At 47.1% G+C, this 22,397-nt stretch overlaps 1 protein-coding gene across 1 annotated transcript in view; it reads left to right on the forward strand.

Moving 5' to 3' along the window:
* Nucleotides 1–22,397, forward strand: part of ETF1 (eukaryotic translation termination factor 1) — a 274,785-nt gene that overhangs the window by 198,560 nt on the left and 53,828 nt on the right. Inside the window, exons 9-10 of the mRNA XM_085617879.1 lie at nucleotides 2,668–2,732; nucleotides 15,238–15,385. Coding sequence (XP_085474005.1) covers nucleotides 2,668–2,732; nucleotides 15,238–15,385 — 213 coding nt within the window. The remainder of the gene's footprint in view (nucleotides 1–2,667; nucleotides 2,733–15,237; nucleotides 15,386–22,397) is intronic.

A 22,397-nucleotide genomic window follows, 5' to 3' on the forward strand; every position in this document is an offset into this window, starting at 1 on the left:
CTAAGCCATCTTCCCTGAAAAGATGCAGGTGGTGTAGGTAAATGTGGTGTATGTTGTGAAGGTGAGGTAGGGTGTAGTTGCAGACTATTGTGTATATACTTGTGTGCATTGTTTGGTGTGTCTAGTATTTGGTGACCATATAGTAGGAGGTTTTGTGGTTCACTTTAAGATATGGGTGGTGGTATACGGTGTAAGGGTCCCAGAGTTCGCACGCTGCTTTTTACTGCGTTTGGTGATGGGGACTTTAAAACTGTAGCAGTGGATGGAGGCAAGATTAGCCATGGAGGATGGTGGGGGTGATCTATTCACTAACGTCCGCCCATCGTCCTACGCTGCTCTCTGATTGACTGGACTACTGGGGCCTATAGCCCATCACCCCTCTGCAGTGTGAGTGTACTATCTGCACCCTGCCACAATACCTTTATTTCCCACTCTCCACCCAGCTCCAGTTGTACTCTATCGATCATTCTTCTCCCGGCCCAATTTATCCCCGTGACTTTGTCTTCTCCCTTATTCCCACCTGTTCTGGTGACTCTTGCCTCCTATGTGGCTTTTGTTGTCCCTGCCTTCAGTGTTGAAAATCAGCACGCTGGTTTAATTAAAAGGCCGAAAGGCTTCAGGTGAACTCCACCGAGTTGGTTAACATCTCCAGTGACGTAAAGCCAGCTGAGTGATTGCAGACATCACATACAAAAGAAAAAATGATCTACAATTGGCAGTCATTGGGGCCAGAGATGGAGACCCCAGTAATGAGTCCTTCAAGAGTTCCTAAAAGCTGTCGGCCACGTCATATCATGCGCTGCCTTTGGCATACACAAAGTAAGGATGGCCGATTGCCTGTGTCACTATGTCACAGCTTTCTGGTCGTCCTTTTACTGTGTTTAGTAAATGCAAAATTTAGCAAGAATGCTAATTACAACATGTGCTCCAGGTGAATGTGAAACGTCAGCCCTGGACCAGACAGCAGAAAATGCAACGTTACGAAAATGGTTGAGGAAACGTCTGGGTTCTGACTGGAGAAAATGATGGTGTGGGCCGAGGCATACCCTGGTAATTTTCGTGCACACTTCATCTTGCGCACGTTACATTAACAAGACTCCGGCATGTTAAATGCATACATTGCACGCCATAGATGTGCATGAATGCGCTAAAAGATGTTTGAGATCTGTCAATCGTGCGATGTATAACTATTCTGAAACTTTACAAAATGCACAAGAAAGAGCTATTTAAGTAAGTGCACGCCATAACTTTAAATGCACTTTCAGTATTGGGTCTGGATGAGCGTGAATTCAGTGCGCAAAGGGTGACTCTAGCACCATGGATTTAAAATCTATCCTTTCTCGTGTCGGTCAGGGGAGAGATGGGGTTGTTCATCTAGTTTACACTCTGAAGGTAGTGTAAATAACCTGCAAGTCAGGTCTTGTCGTTCTGCAGTTGTGTAGTAGTAGTAGCCAGCTTGCTTGCTTGGCAGCTTACACGCGTGCTTTTTCTGCTACGGCCAGGCGATCGGATTATACATCTTTAATGAAGGGTTATATTCAATTTGACTTTTTGGCAGGGATCGGCGGCAGCGGGGAAGAAGGTGGAGAGAGCATCGCGTCTCATTAATTCAGATCACGGCGTGGCAGGGTTTAAATGTCTGGCAGGAGCGAAGACTGAGCAGGGTCCTTCGACACCTGGTCTGTAAAATGCACACGAAGACTGTCCCAAGTGACTGCGTTTTAAAACAAGGGAGGTTGGCCAGGCTGGCGTGCAGTGTGCGCGCATGGCGGCGTGCTTTCACTTTAAACTGCATTTAAAGTGAAAGCACGCCGTGTTCAACAAGATGGTGGCGGGCTGTCCACTGCCCTTACATGCACGCGCATGCTGTTAGGTTTGGACAAATGGCTAGAGCAGCCATCTTTGTCCATCCCTGCGCGTGCATGTAATGCTTTCGGAGAATCGATTCCAAAAGGTACTCGCAATAGCGAGAGCCGCTCAAGCGCTGCTTTCGCTAGACGAGACCTAACAATGACACTAATTCCATTTTCCTCCTGCTCACCTGATTCATCAGGGCTGTCAAGTTATTTCATCAAAGGGCTTCTCAGATTGTGAAGAATTTGAAGCATAGCTTTCAAACTTTACTTATGGTCCTGGAGTTGATATCGGTCATCAGATGAACAGTGAACCAATTGCAGTAATCTTTCAGATTTTAGTGATTTCCTTTTTAGTTCATAGATGACTACGCTGCTCACAACATCCAAGAAAACCTTTAGGTATTTGGCTTTGCTGAACGTTAAGGATATTTTTTTAGTCTGCATTCCTTGTATTCGTCACTTCAGATTTGTAAATACTGAGTAATTTAGTTTAAATCTTAACTATTTTTATTTTTTAAATCCCTCCATGTTTTATATTAGCTCTTCAGTTTGTATTAAGATATTGACACAGGATCTGAGCCCATTGACAATGGTAAATGTGCTGAAAAATTGTTGGTATGGGTGCACAACAGGATAACATTGTTTTATTATGCTTGAATTTATATTGTACTAGATCTTTGAGAGTGCTGGCGAAGAGTTACATAAACACCCCTTTGCTGACAAAATGTGGAATGTCATGTTGCCTGTTTGGTCTCAAATGCTTGTGTCCTTGTTTATCTATGATTTTTTTCTTTGCACTTTTATTTCTTAGAGGAGAAAGTTCTGTATCTCACACCGGAACAGGAAAAGGATAAATCTCACTTCACAGATAAAGAAGTAAAGTATATTAAATGTTCATGTTCGTTTATGTGAAATGTATGGGTTGGTATTGAATGTATCCTGTGTTTTTACATTATTTATTTGTACTTTATACAAAGATTTGAAATGTGAATATTTTTCAAGTTTCCTGTGTAGGTGATTTGGAACTTGGAAAACGTAAAAAAAAAATTCAAAAGTTTTTTTTTTTTTTTTTTATTATATATAGGGCGATCTAGACCCGAAGATATCGGGTACATAGCACCAGTTTCTTTACACAAGGACACATTCATTTTTGTTAGGCACGGGGAGATTAAGTGATTTGCCCAGAATCCGAGGATATTAAGCATCATTGCCGAAACTCGAACCTGGTTCCCTAGCTTCGAGGTTGATCACTCTAGCCGTAAGGCTACATCCTTTCCCCAAACAAATATATTGGTAAATGAAAATTGAGTATCATGCAGCTGTAACCTGACCCTTCGCTCCCTTGTCCTTTTCCTTTATTCATAAACCGCATAACACATGAAACCATAGCTTCATTATCATATTGATACATTTTGGAGATTTTATGATCTTGTAGGTCTCCCATGAGCACTTTAGCTTCAATGGGGCTGAAGTCAGGAAGGATCTCCAGTCCTGTAATGCTAGGAAAGATTTCATGTCTAAATTGGAGGTATTTATAAAATTGGGTCTTCGGCATCTGATATTCCTGTTGGAGGTTTTGAAAGGACTTCAGAACCGCACCCTGCATCACATCCCCTAAGGCAGAGACACTTGTATTGTTCCATCCTCGAAATCCCGATAGGACAGCCAATTGTGGCAGTTGCCCATTAAGCCACAGTGGAGTCTCCTTCGTCAATTTGCCCCACCACCCCATCTTACGAAGAACCTGTTTCCACACCTGGAATACCACCTTTGTGACCAACTGCAGAGAGTTAGTCAAGGATGCCTAGTATACAAGATAGTATGTAGAGTGGAGTCTCCCAAGTATCTTCGTTCCATCGCATAAGCGGTGTCCGTCCTGTCCCTATACCACCATTCGTTCAATATCAACAGGTGCGAGGCCATATAGTATGATTGGACATCCGAGGTGGCCAACCTCAACGCACTCTGGACGCCCCTCCAGCCACAGAAACTGACCCAAAGCTGCATTGACCTGGCGAAACACCTGAGGGGGGACGTGGTATGGGTGATTCTGCAATTGGTAGTGCAGATGTGGCAGCGATACCATCTTGAAGATGGCCGATCGACCATAAAGGAGAGGGGCATGTGCGACCATGCTCAACTCTTCCCGCACCCATAGTGGAACAATATTTTTGTCCCATGACACACTTGATGAATCTGACAGGAAGACTTCCAGATACTTCACTCCCACTGTAGTTACCTGCACCGTCGATGCCCAAGAACCCAATTCTATTTACTCCCTTCGCACCCACAGGGTAGATTTATGGGGATTCATGAACAGACCCAACGACTCCCCGAATACTTGCATGATGCGAAGCAGCCTTGGCCCGGTCATGTTGATATCTGTTAAAAAGAATAAGACATCATCGGCATATAATGCAATGTGGTCCGACAGCCCTGCCACCTGTGCATCCATCCGTACCCACGCCGCCAAGGGCTCCATTGCCAAAGCGAAAAGAAATGGTGACAGTAGACCACCCTGGTGGGTTCCCCGTCCAATAGAGAATGTGAAGGAAGTGGATCCTGCAATGCGCACCGATACGTGGAGAAAGTTTTAGATGTTCGAGGCATGTGGGCTGCTGAATTCATATCTGTGCATAGATCGCCGCCTAGTGTTGGGTCCGGATGATTGCACGTTGTTGTCCTGGAAGAGTCTTCGAAGTATCCTGGGATAGGTGACTCCTCCCCTGGACTACAGTGCGCATGGGCATCCTCTCCATCCTCAGATTGTTTTTTTCCGCCATTGGGTTCGGATGTGCTTATCTTGACTCAAGTTAGGAAATACTTTTTCTAGGCCAAAAGGCCTTTAGTTCGCGTCGGTACTGTTCCCGATCGGTATCTTGTTAGTTTACTAACTTCCAGAACCAACTTTTTCGCTTCCTACCCGACCATCGACCAGTCATCGACGATGGAATCGAGGACACCATTCAAGCGGTGTCCGGTATGTAATGCGAAATATCCCCACATCGACGTCCATCCGGTGTGCAACAAATGCCTTTCACCGGATCACGACGAATCTACATGTATGGCCTGTGCCCGATTCCGATCCAAGAAGACTCTCCGGAATCGACGAGCAGCGAGACTCGAAGCGCAGCAAGCGGCACCGGCCCCGGCCGACATCTTCAGCGCTGAGACCGAAGATGTCGAAGACGTGGAGAACCTACCCCCCAGCCCCGTTTCCGAACACGACTCCGGCTCGGAAGACGTTGAAGAAAGCCTCTTTCGCAGAGACGAAGACTACACCGAGGTAGGAGACTACAATGAGGCCTTAGGGGCCGAAGAGAGTAGCTCCGATGACGAGCAAGGCCTACCCGTACAGACTGAGGACATCCCAGTGCGCCAGTCTATGGCTCTGGTCGAGGGATCGCCTTCGGGCCTTACCCAAGACCTATCCTGCAGTTCTTCGGCCCCGCCCTCTGGCCCGGCCTCAGACATTCAGCGGCAGCCATTAATGCCCAAACCGGCTGGTTTCCCTTCTTCGAAACCGAAACCGAAAGCTGTATTGGTTCAACCGAAAGTAACGCTGGTCGGATCGAGGCCCACCACACCTTCGACGCCAGCAAAACCCATCGGCACCGAGCGCACCAAACGAGACTTCGGTGCCGAGCTTGCATCGGCCGATGTCGGCGTCGACATACGGAAGAAGACCTTCGGTGCCACAAAACCTACTCGGCTCCCGGCACCGACGCAATCGACTCCGACCCCAAAGGTCAAACTGCCTGCTGCGTCTCACACCGCTTCGACAGCACCACCAAAGGCACACTCATCGAAGACGTCGACTGCCATTACCGCCCCTCGACTCGATGACTCACCGGCGCCGAAAAAGTCCACGCCCGCTTCTACGGAACCGGTCGGCGCAAAGAAATCGATGGCGCTCCAGGTGCGGCCCGTTGCTGCGCACGGCACCAAACACAAAACAGTCCTCCAGGACACATCGGGCTCCGAGCCAATAAAAGCTCCAACAGCCTCTTCGGCACCGGCCAACATTACTTTTGGCCTGCCGCCATCCACGGCCCCGAAAATGTTCCAAATCAGGACACGGGTCACCCACACCACGATCACGCCTGCCGAATGTTCTCCTGCGGAGACGTCTCCGTCACATATCATCGACGCCGACACCGGCAGGATGCTGCTCCACAAAAGGAGAATAACTTCAGAGCCAGCTTTGGACTCCTTCCGGATCCCACTTAAAAGAAAGCTACCAGTGGTTTCGGAACCGGTTCTTTACGAACCTCTCCATTCCCCCTACCAGGATCCACTGTCCTTCTCTCCCACACACTCCGACACAGATGTTTTGGAGGACTACATGGGTGACCACGTCCCCTACCCCGGAGAAATGGACCCTCAAGGCCAACAGGACCCTGATCAAGCTTGGGATGACCCTGTCGACTCCGGTACACCTATAGATGCACAGGACCCGCAACTCTATGGAGCAAAAAACATCTCCCACAGAGGACACTGCCGCGTTTAACGCCTTAATTGAACGTGCTGCGGCCAATCATGGGGTGCAACTTCACTCTGACACCGTAGAGGACGACTTTCTCATGGACACTTTCGCATCCTCAGAAAGGAACATTAAAACTCTACCTATGTTAAAGGGTGTCCTCAAACCAGCAAAGGACATCTTCAGGGAACCCACCAGGGCAAGAGTAATAAACCCCAGGATCGACAAAAACAGATCGGCGCCTGGGGACCCCACCTACATTAGAGGCCAGTTACCTTTGGATTCAATTGTAGTTGCGAATGCTCGCAAGAGGGCACACTCGCAAACAGGTGATGCTCCTCCCCCGGACAAAGAGTCCAAGGTGCTAGAAACCTCCGGCAAACGGGTTGCCGCACAGGCGGCTAACATATGGCGTATTGCCAATACTCAGGCGCTCCTCGCTCGCTACGATCGAGCACACTACGACACATTAGAACAACTACTCCAACATCTCCCTGACCAATACAAAGAAGGTGCAGAGATCCTCATCAGGGAGGGACAGCTCCTCACAAATGCATCCATTAAGTGTGCACTGGATGCCGCGGATACAGCTGCCAGAGCCATAAACACTAGCGTCATGTTGCGACGACATGCCTGGTTGCGAATTTCCGGATTCAAACCTGAGGTACAAAATAACATCCTCAACCAACCTGTCAACCCCGACTACTTATTCGGGCCGGAGGTTGACACCACCCTAGAGAAAATAAAAAAAGACACGGACACTGCAAAGTCCATGGGGGCTCTACAAACGCAGTCCTTTCGGAGCGGCTCCTTTCGTCGCCCCGGAAATAGAGGAGCAGGTAGAGGACAGGGGTCACAGCAAACATGCAACAAAGGCAACACACAGAGCACCTACGACAAAAACACCCGGGGTGGATATTGTGGCTCCAGCACAAAGGGCAGAGGACGCGGCTACGGCAACACCAGGTCCTCCCCCAAGAACAAGCAGTGACACCCTCTCCCTTCCTCCCGACCACATAACACCTGTCGGGGGAAGGTTCCTGTCCACGTGGAACTCCATCACCACGGACAGGTGGGTCAAAGATATTGTCAAATACGGTTAGTGCCTAGAATTAACCTCAACTCCGCCCACAATACCTCCAAAAAACCGTCCTATGTCCTCAGAGCACTTAACGCTCTTACAGCAGGAGGTGCAAAGTATGCTACTAAAAGGTGCAACAGAGGTCGTACCCGTCCACGAGCAAGGTACGGGGGTGTACTCCCTGTACTTCTTAAACCCAAAGAAGGACGGGTCGCTCAGACCTATATTAAACCTGAGACCCCTAAACCGGTACATTCTCTCCGAGCATTTTCACATGCTCACTTTACAGCAAGTCCTCCCGCTGCTCAAGCAGGGAGACTTCCTGGCCACACTGGACCTCAAGGATGCGTATTTCCACATACCCATTCACCCCTCACACAAAAAATACCTCAGGTTCACTGTTCAGTTCAAAGTCCTTCCCTTCGGCGTGACAACAGCACCCAGGGTTTTCACAAAGTGCCTAGCTACTGTAGCGGCACATCTGCGGAGGCAGCACATGCACGTCTACCCTTACCTGGACGACTGGCTCATTCAAGCAAAGTCAGCCCAACAATGTGCCAGCCACATGTCCCGCACCATTCACCTCCTTCACAGTTTGGGGTTCTCACTAAATTACCTAAAGTCCCATCTCCAGCCCGCACACGTACAACAGTACCTCGGTGCGACCATAGACACTCTGGCGGCCACAGCTCAGCCAAATTTAGTGAGAATCAACAGCATACAGATGCTGATTTCAAAGTTCAAACCACAACACTCCCTGCCCGCGCGAGTGTTCATGCAGTTGATAGGCATGATGGCCTCCTGCATTTTCATAGTCCCACACGCGAGACTACATATGCGCCCGCTCCAGGAGTGCTTAGCACGTCAGTGGAATCAGGCTCAAGGACAGTTGAAAGACCTAGTGTTGGTGAGCGGTCGGGCATACAACTCTCTGCATTGGTGGAATCCACAAAACCTTTGCAAGGGCCGACCGTTCCAAGAGCCTGTTCCACAAATAATACTGACAGCGGACGCGTCTCTCCAGGGATGGGGAGCTCATGTACTCAATTACACAGTGCAGGGACTATGGACAATACAACAAAAGAAGATGCACATCAACCTTCTAGAACTGATGGCAATCTTCCTAGCAATGAAAGCATTCAAAGTACACTTGTGCAACAAAGTCGTGTTGATCCGGACGGACAACATGACCGCCATGTACTACATACAAAAGCAGGGAGGAACACACTCTCCACAGTTGTCTCATCTGGCTCAGAGCATGTGGAAGTGGGCCATTCAGAGGAACATGTTCCTCATGGCGGAACACCTCCCCGGCAAGGACAACCAGATGGCGGATCTGCTCAGCAGACACAGCCACCAAATGCACGAGTGGGAGTTACACCCATCAGTTCTCCAACCGTACTTCCAGCAGTGGGGTCATCCAGACATAGACCTATTCGCCACAAGCGAAAACGCAAAATGCCAAAGCTTTGCCGCCAGGTTCCCACATCCGCAGTCGCAGGGCAATGCGATATGGATGAACTGGTCCGGCAGATTTGCGTACGCTTTTCCCCCAGCACCACTAATACCGCTGGTGGCACGCAAACTCAGACAACACTCTCTGACACTCATCCTGGTTGCTCCAACGTGGGCACGCCAGCCGTGGTACACCACCTTTCTCGAACTCTCCGTGGTGCCGCATCAACGGCTGCGGGTCAAACCCGAGCATTTGACGCAGAACCAGGGAGAGGTTCAGCACCCAGATCCGCAACAGCTGAACCTGGCAATCTGGCTCCTGAAGTCCTAGAGTTTGGCTACCTCAACCTGCCACCTGACTGTATGGACATCATTAAGGAGGCCAGGAGACCCACTACCAGAGCTTGCTATGCAGCCAAATGGAAGAGGTTCGTCATTTATTGCAATAATAATGACATCAACCCGCTAGACGCATCCATCCAAAACATTATTTGTTACCTATTGCACCTCTACCGATGCACTCTGGCGTACACCTCTATACGTGTCCATTTGACCGCAATATCAGCCTATCTACAGACCAGGCAGCACCTCTCTCTATTCAGAGTGCCTGCCATCAAAGCATTCTTGGAAGGACTCAAACGAGTAATTCCTCCAAGCCACCCACCAGCCCCAATGTGGAACCTCAACTTGGTCCTCACACGCCTGATGGGTCCACCCTTTGAACCTCTACACTCATGCGAGATTCAATTCCTTACCTGGAAAGTAGCTTTCCTAGTCGCGATAACTTCTTTACGAAGAGTTAGTGAACTCCAGGCACTGACCGTCCAAGAGCCATTTATACAAGTTCACGCCAACAGGGTTGTACTACGTACCAACCCCAAGTTCATGCCCAAGGTGGTATCGCAGTTCCACATGAATCAGACTATTGAACTGCCGGTTTTCTTTCAAAACCCACAGACTGTCGCTGAAAGGGCACTCCATACCCTAGATGTAAAGAGGGCCCTCATGTATTATATCGACAGGACCAAACCCTTTATGAAAACACAACAACTTTTCGTTGCCTTTGCCCCACACCACAAAGGTAACGCTATCTCCAAAGCAGGTATAGCCAGATGGATCGTTAAATGTATTCAAATTTGCTATCAAAAGGCTAAACGCACATTAACGATTCCCCCACGAGCCCACTCAACACGTAAGTTAGGGGCCTCCATGGCTTTCCTAGGAAACATTCCTTTGCATGATATATGTAGAGCAGCCACCTGGTCCACTACACATACATTTACCAAACACTACTGTGTAGATGTGCAATCAAAACAGCAGGCAGCTGTAGGACAGGCTGTTCTCAAAACTCTTTTTCAGACCGCTGCAGCTGGCACTGGTGGCCGCCGCTAATAGTGGGTACTGCTATATATTCTATGCACAGATATGAATTCAGCAGCCCACATGCCTCGAACTGAATATGCTACTTACCAGTATGCATCTGTTCTTTGCATGTAGGGCTGCTGACATTCATATCGCCCTCCCTCCTCCCCGGCGCCTGTAGCAGCTGCAGCTCTCAGAATTACTGTATAGCATGGTCATCACTTTCTGTATCTACTCCATCACTGCCACAATGGCGAAAAACAATCTGAGGATGGAGAGGATGCCCATGCGCACTGTGGTCCAGGGGAGGAGTCACCTATCTCAGGATACTTCGAAGACTCTTCCAGGACAACGTGCAATCATCCGGACCCAACACTAGGCGGCGATCTATGCACAGATATGAATGTCAGCAGCCCTACATGCCAAGAACAGATGCATACTGGTAAGTAGCATATTCATTTTAGTTTGGTGATGGGGCGGTCCTATAACCAGCTGTTATCTTAAACCTATGAAACCGAGTAATTGCATTCAAAGAGGCTATGTATCACTGCAGTACCAGGGCTTAAAGGGGTGGGGGAGGTTGCTTGCCACTGCAGGAGTCTTTCAAGCCCAGGCAAACAGGAACATCCTTTGTTGGGATCAATGTCCTATTGAGGGCTTCGACTAGCTGTGACCCCCCTGCCCCACCCCACCCTCCTCCTCTGTAGGTTTTTTATAGGCAACCCTGCATGTTTCTCTTGTGAGCTTGCCGATTCGGCAAGCCCAATGGATGTTCTCCCCTTAACTATGTCTTTTAGTTTCTACATTAGACCTAGGCTTTGATTTTGGTCACTCAGAGGAAGTCCTTTTGTGAGTGCCTACTGCCCTGTCTACTCTGGCTAAGAGGAACGGACACTTGACATGTTCCTCTTGTCAGGGGCAGTGAATTTTTTTTTTTTTACTTGTACCTTATGAGGTGACTGCCTATCTGACTGCCACCCTTGAAAGCCTTTTCTGATGGATACTTCTACTTCCAGATTCCTCACCTGAACCTTCACAGCTTTAGACGGCGCTCGTTCACCGTTCTCACACTCCTCTGGTAAGCAGAGAAAGCATAAAAAACAAATAAAGTGGCAGAGGAAAGTAACTTGGACTACCTCAGTCTCCCACAGGATCCTGATCCTCGAAGTTGGTCAGGAAAACTCGTTAAAGAAGCCTGTGCCAGTGGCCCGACAGGACACTGCCCCAGATCCACACTCTTCTCCACCAGCTCCCCCACAGCCATCCTCATCGCTCTCAAAACACCTGATGCCAGCGCTCTCCTGTCCAGAGTTTCCGACTACAGATTTGTACCTGGCAGCATTCTTGAATGCTATGTGCACCATCTTTGCCCAAGGGAGTGCACTACCTGGCACACCTTTGAGGTGCATGACGCCATGGATTGGTGATGTTCATACCCTTAGCTAAAAAGCCATCTGGATCTGTTCCTCCAAGATTGACGCTACCTCAATCAAGGTCTCTGGCGCTCTGGTATGGCCCCAGCAAAACGGATGCTGCTACCTTAGATGATGGACTCTGCACCACTAGTGCTGCCTCGAACAGATTACCTCGGGAGGCAGAGAGAAACAACTGGATGGCAATGGGTGCGGCCAATCTCAGAAACCTGGCATTCCAATTTTCTAGTACCTGTTCGGCTGGCTGATAAAAGCCAGTTTGCCAATGGTGGTGGTGGTGTGTTCTGCAGTTGATAGTCTTGTTACTAAACTAACTTAAACTTTTGTAGAAAGTCCAGCACTACACATGGCCAACCATTGGTACTGGAAAACCCTCCAATAAAAAATAATGGAGGTAGGGACTCAACATAAAAAATTACTATATTATTTTACATGAAGCTTTAAGACCCTACCATTATTTTCTTTGGAAGGGTGTTGCTGGACCAGTGGCTGGCCATATGTAGTGCTGGAGTTAATACAAAAGTGCAGTTTGTGAATACCAAAATGCAGTAAATTTACTTAAGTGTAAACTAACCTTAGGGAATCAGGCTCTTAGAGTTCACATACCTTACATTTTTGTAGCTCCATTGGGTCTTTGAGACAACTGAACCTTATTTCCACGCATGAGGGGCATAGTTTTAGCCCTTACCTCACCTGTTGAAGTTGTGGCTGCTTTTGTTTCCGACTGAACTATTGTCTATCTGCCACTGCTATCATTTTGTGTTTCTCCACGTAAGACTACATCTACCAGTAGGTTCTGAAATACCATCCTTTTCATCTTTTTGTAACCTACTGGTAACTGTCCACTCAATTTTTTTCTGTGTGTTACCAACAGATTCTCCACTTAGAATTAGACTGTGACCCCTAGTGAGCAGTAGTGGTCTGTCATTTTGGCCACCTTGCACAGCAGTTAAGGTCTTAAGGATTCCAGAGGGTAAAAATCAGATTTCGGTGGTAGAGTTTTGGAATGGCATTTTTTAAGACTATTGGATGAACAATTTTTAGGGATAGTGTTTCTGTAGAACATCCTTGGGTACAATAGGTTACTACATCAGAGGTAAAGTCTGCTTATCTACAACACTTGGAGCAGACCTGAGTGCTTCCTAACTTGACAGAGAACACCAAGGATCCCACTTCAGCCTAGTACTGCCCACTTTAGCACATGGGAAGTATGATGGCGTGTGGGGCTTGTTCTTAGACCTAGAAGCCCTTGGACACTTATGGTTTCCCTTTTTAATCTGAATGTTGTGTATAATTTACTTGTTATTCAAGTTACATTTCAAATACTGACACTTCATTCAAGTTATTAGCGTTTACTTATTGTTTACACTGCATTCTGAATTGAGCCCTTTAATCTACTGTAGTGCTCCATGACTGCTTGATCTTGATACTTTGAGAGTCAGGTGGCAAAAGGGATCCTGTGCTGGTTGGAAACAATTGACTGCCCTATTATTACTGAAAATGCCTCTTAAGAAAGTGGTGGTGTGACTTTCTATCAGTGGAACTTTTCACATTGGCTAGAGGGAGTTGTACTTGACTTAAATTGAGAATAACAGTAATACCGCCGCATACTTTAATTGACTGTCTGCTCATATGGCTGTGTTTGTGCTTAATATAGAGTGCATAGAAACTGTGCTTTGAACGGCGTTCATTTTGAGGACGCCTTGCTTGTTGATCAAGATGATTTCTTGAATAGTGGTTTTACCATTCTCTTGCCTATTCTTGTGGTATCCCTTAAGTCCTACTTGCAGCCTCCCTAGAGATTTCAATATTGGTATTTTTTTTTTAGCTGCAGTCCTTGTTCAGCCCAAAGGTGTACCGGGCAACAGAACTTGCATGAAAGTGGTTTGGCTGCCTTCACAAATCCAACACATAGTCTGGCCCGAAATTGCTCCACGTCCGATGGAAAACCCAGCCTGTGATTTTCCCAATAAATGCATTTCATTAACCCTGTGATCTCTCCACAACCCCTCCGCCCCCGATGCAGAAACATCATGAAACTTTGTGCAAATATGCCTTTTATTGTGTTAGCTTGAGACATGACATCTTAAATGCAGCCTAATTTCCTATTGGGTCCTGGCTTTTTGCCAATGACCTTCATTTTGGGTTAGTAATTGGAGAGGTGGCACTAGTACCTTCCATCCATTAATCTTTACTTCATTGTGCAGCTCGGCAGCATCAGCTGTGAGTAAGGTGGTCATTCTGCACTCCCAGTCCCTCCAACGTCCCCACACCTAATTGCTTGCTCTCCAAAAATCTCTGCGGCTGGGGACAAACCTAGGACTAATAGAGCAGTCTTGGCTATTCTCTCCTTGGACAGTGAGTAACCTGATTGACCATATAGGTGCGTAGCTGCACAATCTCTAATACAAATATGGGCTGCATCACCGGGTGGTGTATGAGGGATATGCCAAGGATAAACCTGGCCATAAGTCGCAAGAATCTGACGCCTGTTGACGTATACAGAATCTTCTGGGCAATAGCAACAACTATGTTAGCAAAATGTTCAGAAAATGCCAGAGCTACAGAATAACTGTCTGGTAAGCAAACTCTGTGTCTGTCCCAATATGTGTCCCCTCCCCTAACATTATTTTGCAAGTACCTGGGCATTTCTGCTACTGATGGACAGGGAGTACTGCGCCCGTAAGTTCACACACCAAAAACATTATTTTTTTTCTAGAGTCTGTTTAGCACCCATGTCTAAAGGCAGAGAGAAAATGTCTCTTTTTTTTCAATTGATGATGAAACCCCCGGGTACGTTCCTAGGCTAAGGCTGCTCAACTATTATCCGACTACATGCTGTTCACAATATCCGGTTTGAAATATAGATGACATTCCATACTGAAACCCTGCTACCCTAGGACTATTTTTTTGAATCACTTGGTTGCAAATTATTTGTATCTGGAACTCAAAGACCAGGTCATGCAGTGATCCGATGTCTGGTGTAGTTGACTCCTTGGCAGCGAAAAGTTGTTGACTTGCTTCTTGTGTCCCTGATCATTCCTAATTAATCTTAATATTTCAGAATCATTTTCCAATGGACACGTCTTCAAACATACCCAGCTTAGACTCATAGCCATTAATTTGATTGTTATGGAAAAACATGGTTTTCTTACACAGAAAGCAGTCATTTTTACAATCCACCTTTTAATTTTCTGATGGAGAGAAGTGAGGTAGTGAGAGCAAGCAAATATTAGTTGCATAAGCAACTCCAGTCTGTCAAATATTAGAGCAGAAATGACTACTCTTACACCACACCAAATCGTGCAACCCAAAATGTCATTAACCGATCCACAATCCCTTGTTCTAGATGTCTTTTGAAAATGTAGTTCTATATTAATTTTGAAATATGTAAAGTTATAGCATTGTAAACCGTATTTTTCAACTTTTTTGCTATTGTATTCTAACTTTTTTATATATCTACTGACTTTTTGTGTTTTATTCAATAAAATGTAATTTCCAACGGAATGTTTGATTCCTTAAACCCAAAATCTGGACAAATGTCTAAACTCCTAATTTGTTATGCAGACTGGACAGGAACACGAGTTGATTGAAAGCATGCCTCTCTTGGAATGGTTTGCTAACAATTACAAGAAATTCGGAGCAACCTTGGAAATTGTTACAGACAAGTCGCAAGAAGGATCCCAGTTTGTGAAAGGATTTGGAGGAATTGGAGGTAAATTAAGTTATGGGGGTGTATGGAAGTGCTAAAACGTAGAGCATATTAAATATTTTGTTTCTTGTATTAATGTGAGGAACAAGTCTGTACAGTTAAGAATTGTCAATTACTAACCATTTATGTTGCAAAGTGGTCCTACCTTGCATTTTTTTCTATCATTCATACAGAATGTAAGTTATTGGTCTGTCAAAAATCACCTCAGCGTTTTTATTTAGTTCAGTATATATGGTCGTTTTCTGAACCACAAGTATCGACTATAATGTCCTTCAGCCTGACTGATGGAAAGATAGTTACATGGTGCACACATATACCACAATGTTTAAAAAAAAAAAGATTTTTTTTTAAATTTAATTAGTCACTGAATTGTGGCGGAGAGGATATTTGGGATGTGTGCGTCTTGTGTTTAGCCGTTGCTAGATAACTAGAATACATAGTTGGTTAATGTGGACAGCAAGTATATACAGTTTATCCTATTAAAAGCTTCAGATGTCTGTATACAAGATAAGTGGGCGTATTGTAGGCTGGCATTCAGTGCGTTATACCATTTGTCTTGGTGTTGTGCTTATAAAAGCATCTTGATCATTGTAGAGTACATACCATTCATGATTGGGTAAGCCAGCTGTGTCCTGCAGTAGTCTCAAACTACAAATTAACTTTTCCTCCATCTGTTTCAGAGCAATTTTCCCATTAGGGATGGATAGTAGTGGGATGTTGGCACTAAGGGCCTTAGCCCCCAAAAATATTTAGAGAGCCTGAAATAAAACATGTTTTTCCATTCATTGAAGATTGACATTGCTGAAAAGACCTCTTTTCACCAACCAGATAAACAAATTTATACAGCTGTTGTGAAATATTTCCACACTTACCAGATGAACTTTTGTTGTGGCAGATAATATTGTGAAAGGGTGGCTACTCAACAGTGGATACATTTATTTGCCAATTTCAATTCCCCCTCTGCTAGATGCCTCGGTCTGATAGTGAGGAGACTCTTGAAATTGTTAGGAATGTTGGTATTGGACATTTGTCTAAAATTACATGAATGCCATCTCGTTGATTTAATGGCCTCCGTGACTGGGCGGGGGCTTGGGGGGGGCTGCGATTATTTAGCTGTTGTCGTCCAAAATTAAGTGTTTGCAATGGTGTACTTTAGGAAAATGCCCCTTTTGACATGGTCACCTCCACTTTGTATGCCTGGTATTTAATGCAATTTTGACTGAAGTGTACTGGGTTCCTGCTAACCAGGACCAGTGTTCTTTCCCTAAACAAGGTAACTGTTCAATTGTTCCCCAGTTTGCAAGGCCTTTAGCACCTCTAAGTCCCTCGTAAATGGTACCCCTAGGGCATGGGTACTAAAGATTGTGTCTAAGAGCTGCTGCATGTATTCTGAAACCCAAAGGGACCCACCACCAAACTCATGTGGTCTGTCATTCCAAGGCTGCGTGAAATGGTGCAGACCTGTGTGAAAACAAGACATGGCACACACCCTGTGGGCAATGCTGTGAGAAAGTGCCATCTTTCTTACATGGTATGCCCCCACTTTTTGCTAAATTGCTGAATGTACTTTGATTAAGTGTACCCTGGACTCCTGCCAATCAGGTGCCCAGGGCCTATGTTCCTTCCTTAAAACACACAAACTCCAAATTGGCAAACCCTAGCCACATGTCAGCCCCTGGTAAATGGTACCCTAGGTACCCAGGGCCTTGTGGCCAGGGAAGGCCTCTAGAGGCTGCAGCACTCGTTGTGCCACCCTTAGAGGCCCTGTACCCTTACACACACACACACTGCCTTTGCAGGCTGAGTGTCTGGGTGCAGGACAAAACAAAGAGTCGACATGGCACACATCTCTGTGTGCCATGCCCATCACCTACACTGCCAAGGCATATATCAGTCGCCCCTCTAGCTGGGTGCCTTACGCCTATGGTGTGGGCACAGGAGCAGGAGCCCTGTGCCCCTACAGTACCCGGGTCCATTCCTGGGCACTGTGTGCAGTGCTGCCATTTAAGAGTACATGGTGCTGAGAGCTTGTCAAACACGAGCTCCACAGCACCATAATGGCAACACTGAAGACTGGGAAGTTTGGTATCAAACTTCTCAGCACATTAAACCCACACTGATGCCAGTGTGGGATTTAATGTACTAAGCACCCCAGAAGGCATCTTAGAGATGCCCCCTTACAGCTGACCTACAATCCACGTCTGCTCTGAGGCTGCCCAGGCTGCAACACAGCAGACACGTTGCTGGACCCCTGGGTGGGAGAGCCCATGCTCTCCCGGGCCTGCAACAATGCACATCCTGATTGAGTTGAGAAATCTCCTCCCCCAGAATGAGCAAAAGGGAAGCTTCAAAGGCATGCCGCCATTTGGAGTTTCCCCAGGCCACTGCAACCCCCCACTCTGGCGGGAAGCTTGGCCGGAAACCCCATACAAGGACAGGGGATGTGCCAGCCTGCCCACCCTACCCCTCAGGTGGGGGAGGCGAGGTGAAACACATCTCCGGGCTCTCGCCATCTTGAAGATGGGAGGCCCTACCCTATCAGGATTAGGCTACTGCCCCCCTCCCACAGGAGAGAGGCAGGATGGGGGGTGTACCCACCCCAGGACAAGGACCCATTGGTCCCTGGCCTTCACCTACCTATAACGCCCCTAAATCTAGTATTTAGGGGCACCCTGAACCTTCCTTCCCCAGATTCCAGATTCGGAAAACTACAAGAAGAGCAAGAAGAACAAAGACCTGCCCTGCAGCTGCTAAAAAGGGAAGAAGACACCAACTGCTTTGGCCCCAGCACTACCGGCCTGTCGACTCCCGGACCTGCACCAGCGCGGCATCTCTCGTGGCCAGCAACCTCACCAAACCTCGGAGGACCTGGCAACCTTTTGGCTCTAAGCCCCTGGGACTCCCATGAGTAGAGGCTCTACTCAGAAACCTATTTCTAACCCCTGGCAGCAGCCCGGAACCGCGAACCCAGCACACTCTGCACCAGCCAAGCCTGGCCAGTGCCGGAGTGGACAAAGACCCTGAGGACGACCCCACGGCGACTGTGACCCCTAGTCCGGCACCCAAGGACCCCCCTCGACATTCCGGAAGAAGCCTGCAGCCTCAGAACAGAGTGCCACCCCAACCGCGATCAACAAGAGGGTAAGATTTCCGACATCAAAAGGCACCCCTGCACCCGGCGCCCTGCGGCCCCCTGTGCCCAATCCCGGGGTACCCACCTAACCTACAACTACCCAACTTACCTCTCGAAGTGGTGATGGCACCTGAAGCATCCTCGTCCCCGAGCTTGCAGCCTTTTTCCAAACCGGAACATTCCCATTGAGCGCCCGACGGCTCAAAAGCACCCTGCACCCAGCCGCCCGAGTGGCCCTGGCATTGCAATCTCTACACTAGCCTACTTCCCCACTTGCCCTGAGTGAGTGACCAGGAGCCCAGCTCCCACAGCCGCGTGGCCTGCTAGTCAGAAGCCACCGAACCAGGCCCCCCTATTCCTCATAGGCTAACATTGGGCCTAACTCTCTCTGCACCCGGCCGTCCTGAAACCGCTGAGGGTGAACTGACTGTACCTACCTGACACTGGGAGACCCCTGAGTCTATGCCCAGAACTTCAACTCTGCCAGTCGAGAACTTACCCTTAAACCGCGATCTTCATTTTCCTCATAGGGTAACATTTGCTGGCTTTTTCTTGGAAATTCTTCTAAGTGTGAACTTTTCAAAACTCAAAATATTCACCAAAAATCAGCAGAGTACCAAAAACGAATTTACTTACCTGCTCTTAGGTGAGCTCCCAGTGCTGGATCTTGGTGCCCAGCACTGACTCTGAAAAGTACCCACAACTACACTTACCTTTAACTCCTTTTTCTTCCATAGGAAACCATTGACTGCTTTTCTGTGAAATTTCTTCTAAGTGTTGATTTCTGCAATCTTGAAATATTCTTTTAAAATCGTACAATTTCTGCAAACGTAATTACTTACCTGTTTCTGATAAAGACCCCAGTGCTGAGTCTAGGTACTCAGACTTGGATTACAAAAGTAACGATAAAGTACTCTACCTGCAACTTGAATTTCTTGCCATAGAGATCCATTGAATGTTTTCTTTGAAATATTTTCTAAGTGTCAACTTTTGAAATAGCTAAATATTATTTAAAAATCAGTACAGTAATTAAGTCGACTTTCACCACTTGATTCTGAATATTGTCCCAGGGCTGGCTCTAGGAGCCAGACCTGGAATTCCAACAGTAATCTGAAAAGTAATTTATTACAAATAACCTGAATTTACCATTGAGCTCAATGCATTGTTATGTTTAGGAAATAGGATTGTTTATTGCAACCAACTGTGACTATTTACAAAAATCCATTGCTTATTGCAAAAGTATTTATATTCAACCTCCCATTCTGAGAAAGTATATTTTTATTCCCTTTGTGGTTCTAAAAATAAAACAAGCATATATTTTATATATATAAACCATTGGCCTAGAGTTCAGTTATTGAGTGTGTGAGACCATTTGCTGACTGAGTGTATACAACAAATGCTTTACACTGTCCTCTGGTACTGCCTTACTGCTCGACCAAGCTACCACTTTAGAGAGTAAGGTCATACCTAACTTTAACCTCTATCAGCCCCTGGGGGACTGTGGACTCTGTACACCCTGTACCTATTAGGGAACAGTATATACAGAGCCACTTTCTCACAAATGCCCACAGACACTGCATGCAGTATATGTAGGTCGCCCCTACAGCAGGCGTTTTAGCCCTAAGGCAGGGTGCATTGTATTACATGTGAGAACGTATCTGAATGAGCAGATATGCACCTTTGCTATCTAGTTCAATTACTAGATATCACAAGTGAGTAGGGAAGCCATTTTAGTATATGTACAGGGCACTGGTCATTACAAGTTCCCCAGCTACATGATGGCTTTACTGAAACCTGTGGTGTTTGGTATCAGACACTTTGTTTTAATAAATCCGTACTGATGCCAGTAGTGGATTTAATAAGACTTGCACCCAGAGGGCTCCCTAGAGGTGCCCCCTGAAAATCTTACTATTATCTAGTGTGCTAGTTGACTGACTGGTTTCGTCCAGCCTGCCACCACAGACCTGTTTCTTTCCCTCATTAGGGGAGAGCACATGCTCTGAGGCCAGAAACGGTTTGGTCTGTAGGAAGATGTTCACACCTCCTCCAGCGGGATGGCTAGTGATTTAGCATATCTCTGCCATAGACTGGATTTGCGACCCTGGCTTCCCCCAGACCTGGGAGATGCCAACCTCTGCCATTAGGCAACAGGACAGGCAAGATATTAGCTATGCAAGTAGGCATCTTGCGCCACCAGGCTAGTCGCACCAAGACGAAGTTCTTCGTGTTAAAAGTTAGCTAAAAAATGTGTATTTCTAAATTGGTCTAGAGTTTTTCCAAGTGTCTCATTGACTGTGTGTACAACAAATGCTTAACACTACCCTGTGATAAGCCTAAAGTGTTGCCCCACACTACCACAAAAGAGAGCATTTGTGTAGGAAGCAGGCTCTCTATATGATATAACGAAATGAGATGTATTGTGTGTAGAGTCCAGGGGTTACCTTCTGAGTGGACAGAGGGGATGTTGGGGCAATATGGGATAGTGTGGTCAAGCAGCCGTAGACATATCACAGAGGAGTGCAAGACGTCTGAAAATACACACTATGGTCAATAAATGAGACGCACGACTCAAGGAGATCCACACCAATTTATTAAAATAGCAAATATCTTTATATATTTTAACACATCAGAAGAAAATCGTTCAGGTAACTACGTTTTTAAATATGAATTATTTTTAGTTCAAGAATTCGACATGTTGTGCAGTTTATAGAGGCTGCAATGTTATCCTATGGGAGGAAAAGTCAATGCGGCATTCAGGTATAGTACAGCGACTTACGGGACCATTCTCCAGGAGTTAAGTTGAGTGGTGGGCTAGGTCCAAGGCAACACCAGCAGAACACCACCAGTGCGCCTGGGGGCAGAAGTGTTGGTGCCCAGTGTTCTATGGAGAGCGGTTGCAGTAAAGAGGCTGCAGGTTTTGACTGGGGGTGGCAGTCGGGCTGTACCAACAGCTCAGGCCTCGTAATGCTCGGGGAAGTAGGGACACCGTTGGTCCTCTTCTCCATGGCCCTGGGGCGATGGGCTCAGAGGTGTCCTCAGGCGGCCGGTTTGCAGTTGTGGTAGAAGGGACCTGCATGTAGAGGCTGCAAGCAAAGTCTGGGAGTCCACAAGAGGTGTCACCACTCTGGACTCGGTCTCTGGATGGCCGGTGGACTACACTGACCCTGTTGGCCCACTTCAGCCCGGGATCGGATGACTGGTGCAGTGATGTCTTCAGGTGTCTGGTTTCTGTGGTCCGAGTTCTTCCAGGGGTCGTTGGATGCCTGCAGGAAAACAGGTCTGCTGCTTTTCTGGAGGACTTGGTTCCCGGGTGAAATGCTGGCAAGTCTCCCTGGCTTTGGGTACTCAGCAGCTGCAGGACAGTGGACTTCAGGCACAATTGCGAAGGCAGCAGACAGGCAGGGCTGGTGCCAAATCAGTTACAGGACCTTCTGTTCTTGTAGAATATGACTCCCCTCGTCCTTAAACTTTAAGATTGGCAGGATCTGTTCTTCTAGCGCCAAGGGTTCTCCTAAATACTGAAGCTAGGAGCGTTAAAGGATGTAGGGTAGTAGCCAATGGGCTACTGACCTTTGGGATCACTGTACCCCCTAGATGATCGCTTCTCATGGGAAGTGGGCATAACCCTATCCCCGAATTCCTAAGTATGCTACCACAAAGATGGCTACTTCTGAAAAGTCGTGTCCACCTTAGTTTAGCCCTCCTTAACGGTGGTACTAGCCTGGGTGTGGAACGACTACCCGACTAGATTATTTTCCCCTCTGTCCAGGTGTAGGAAGCTGGCTCTGTTTATACTATACCAAAGTGAGGTATGGTGTGCACAGTCCAGTGGAACCCAAAAGGTAGGCAGAGGTAAAGTAGATAGTACCTCACTCTCTATTT

Source organism: Triturus cristatus, chromosome 7, assembly GCF_964204655.1.
Source record: "Triturus cristatus chromosome 7, aTriCri1.1, whole genome shotgun sequence".
NCBI classification, from domain to species: domain Eukaryota; kingdom Metazoa; phylum Chordata; class Amphibia; order Caudata; family Salamandridae; genus Triturus; species Triturus cristatus.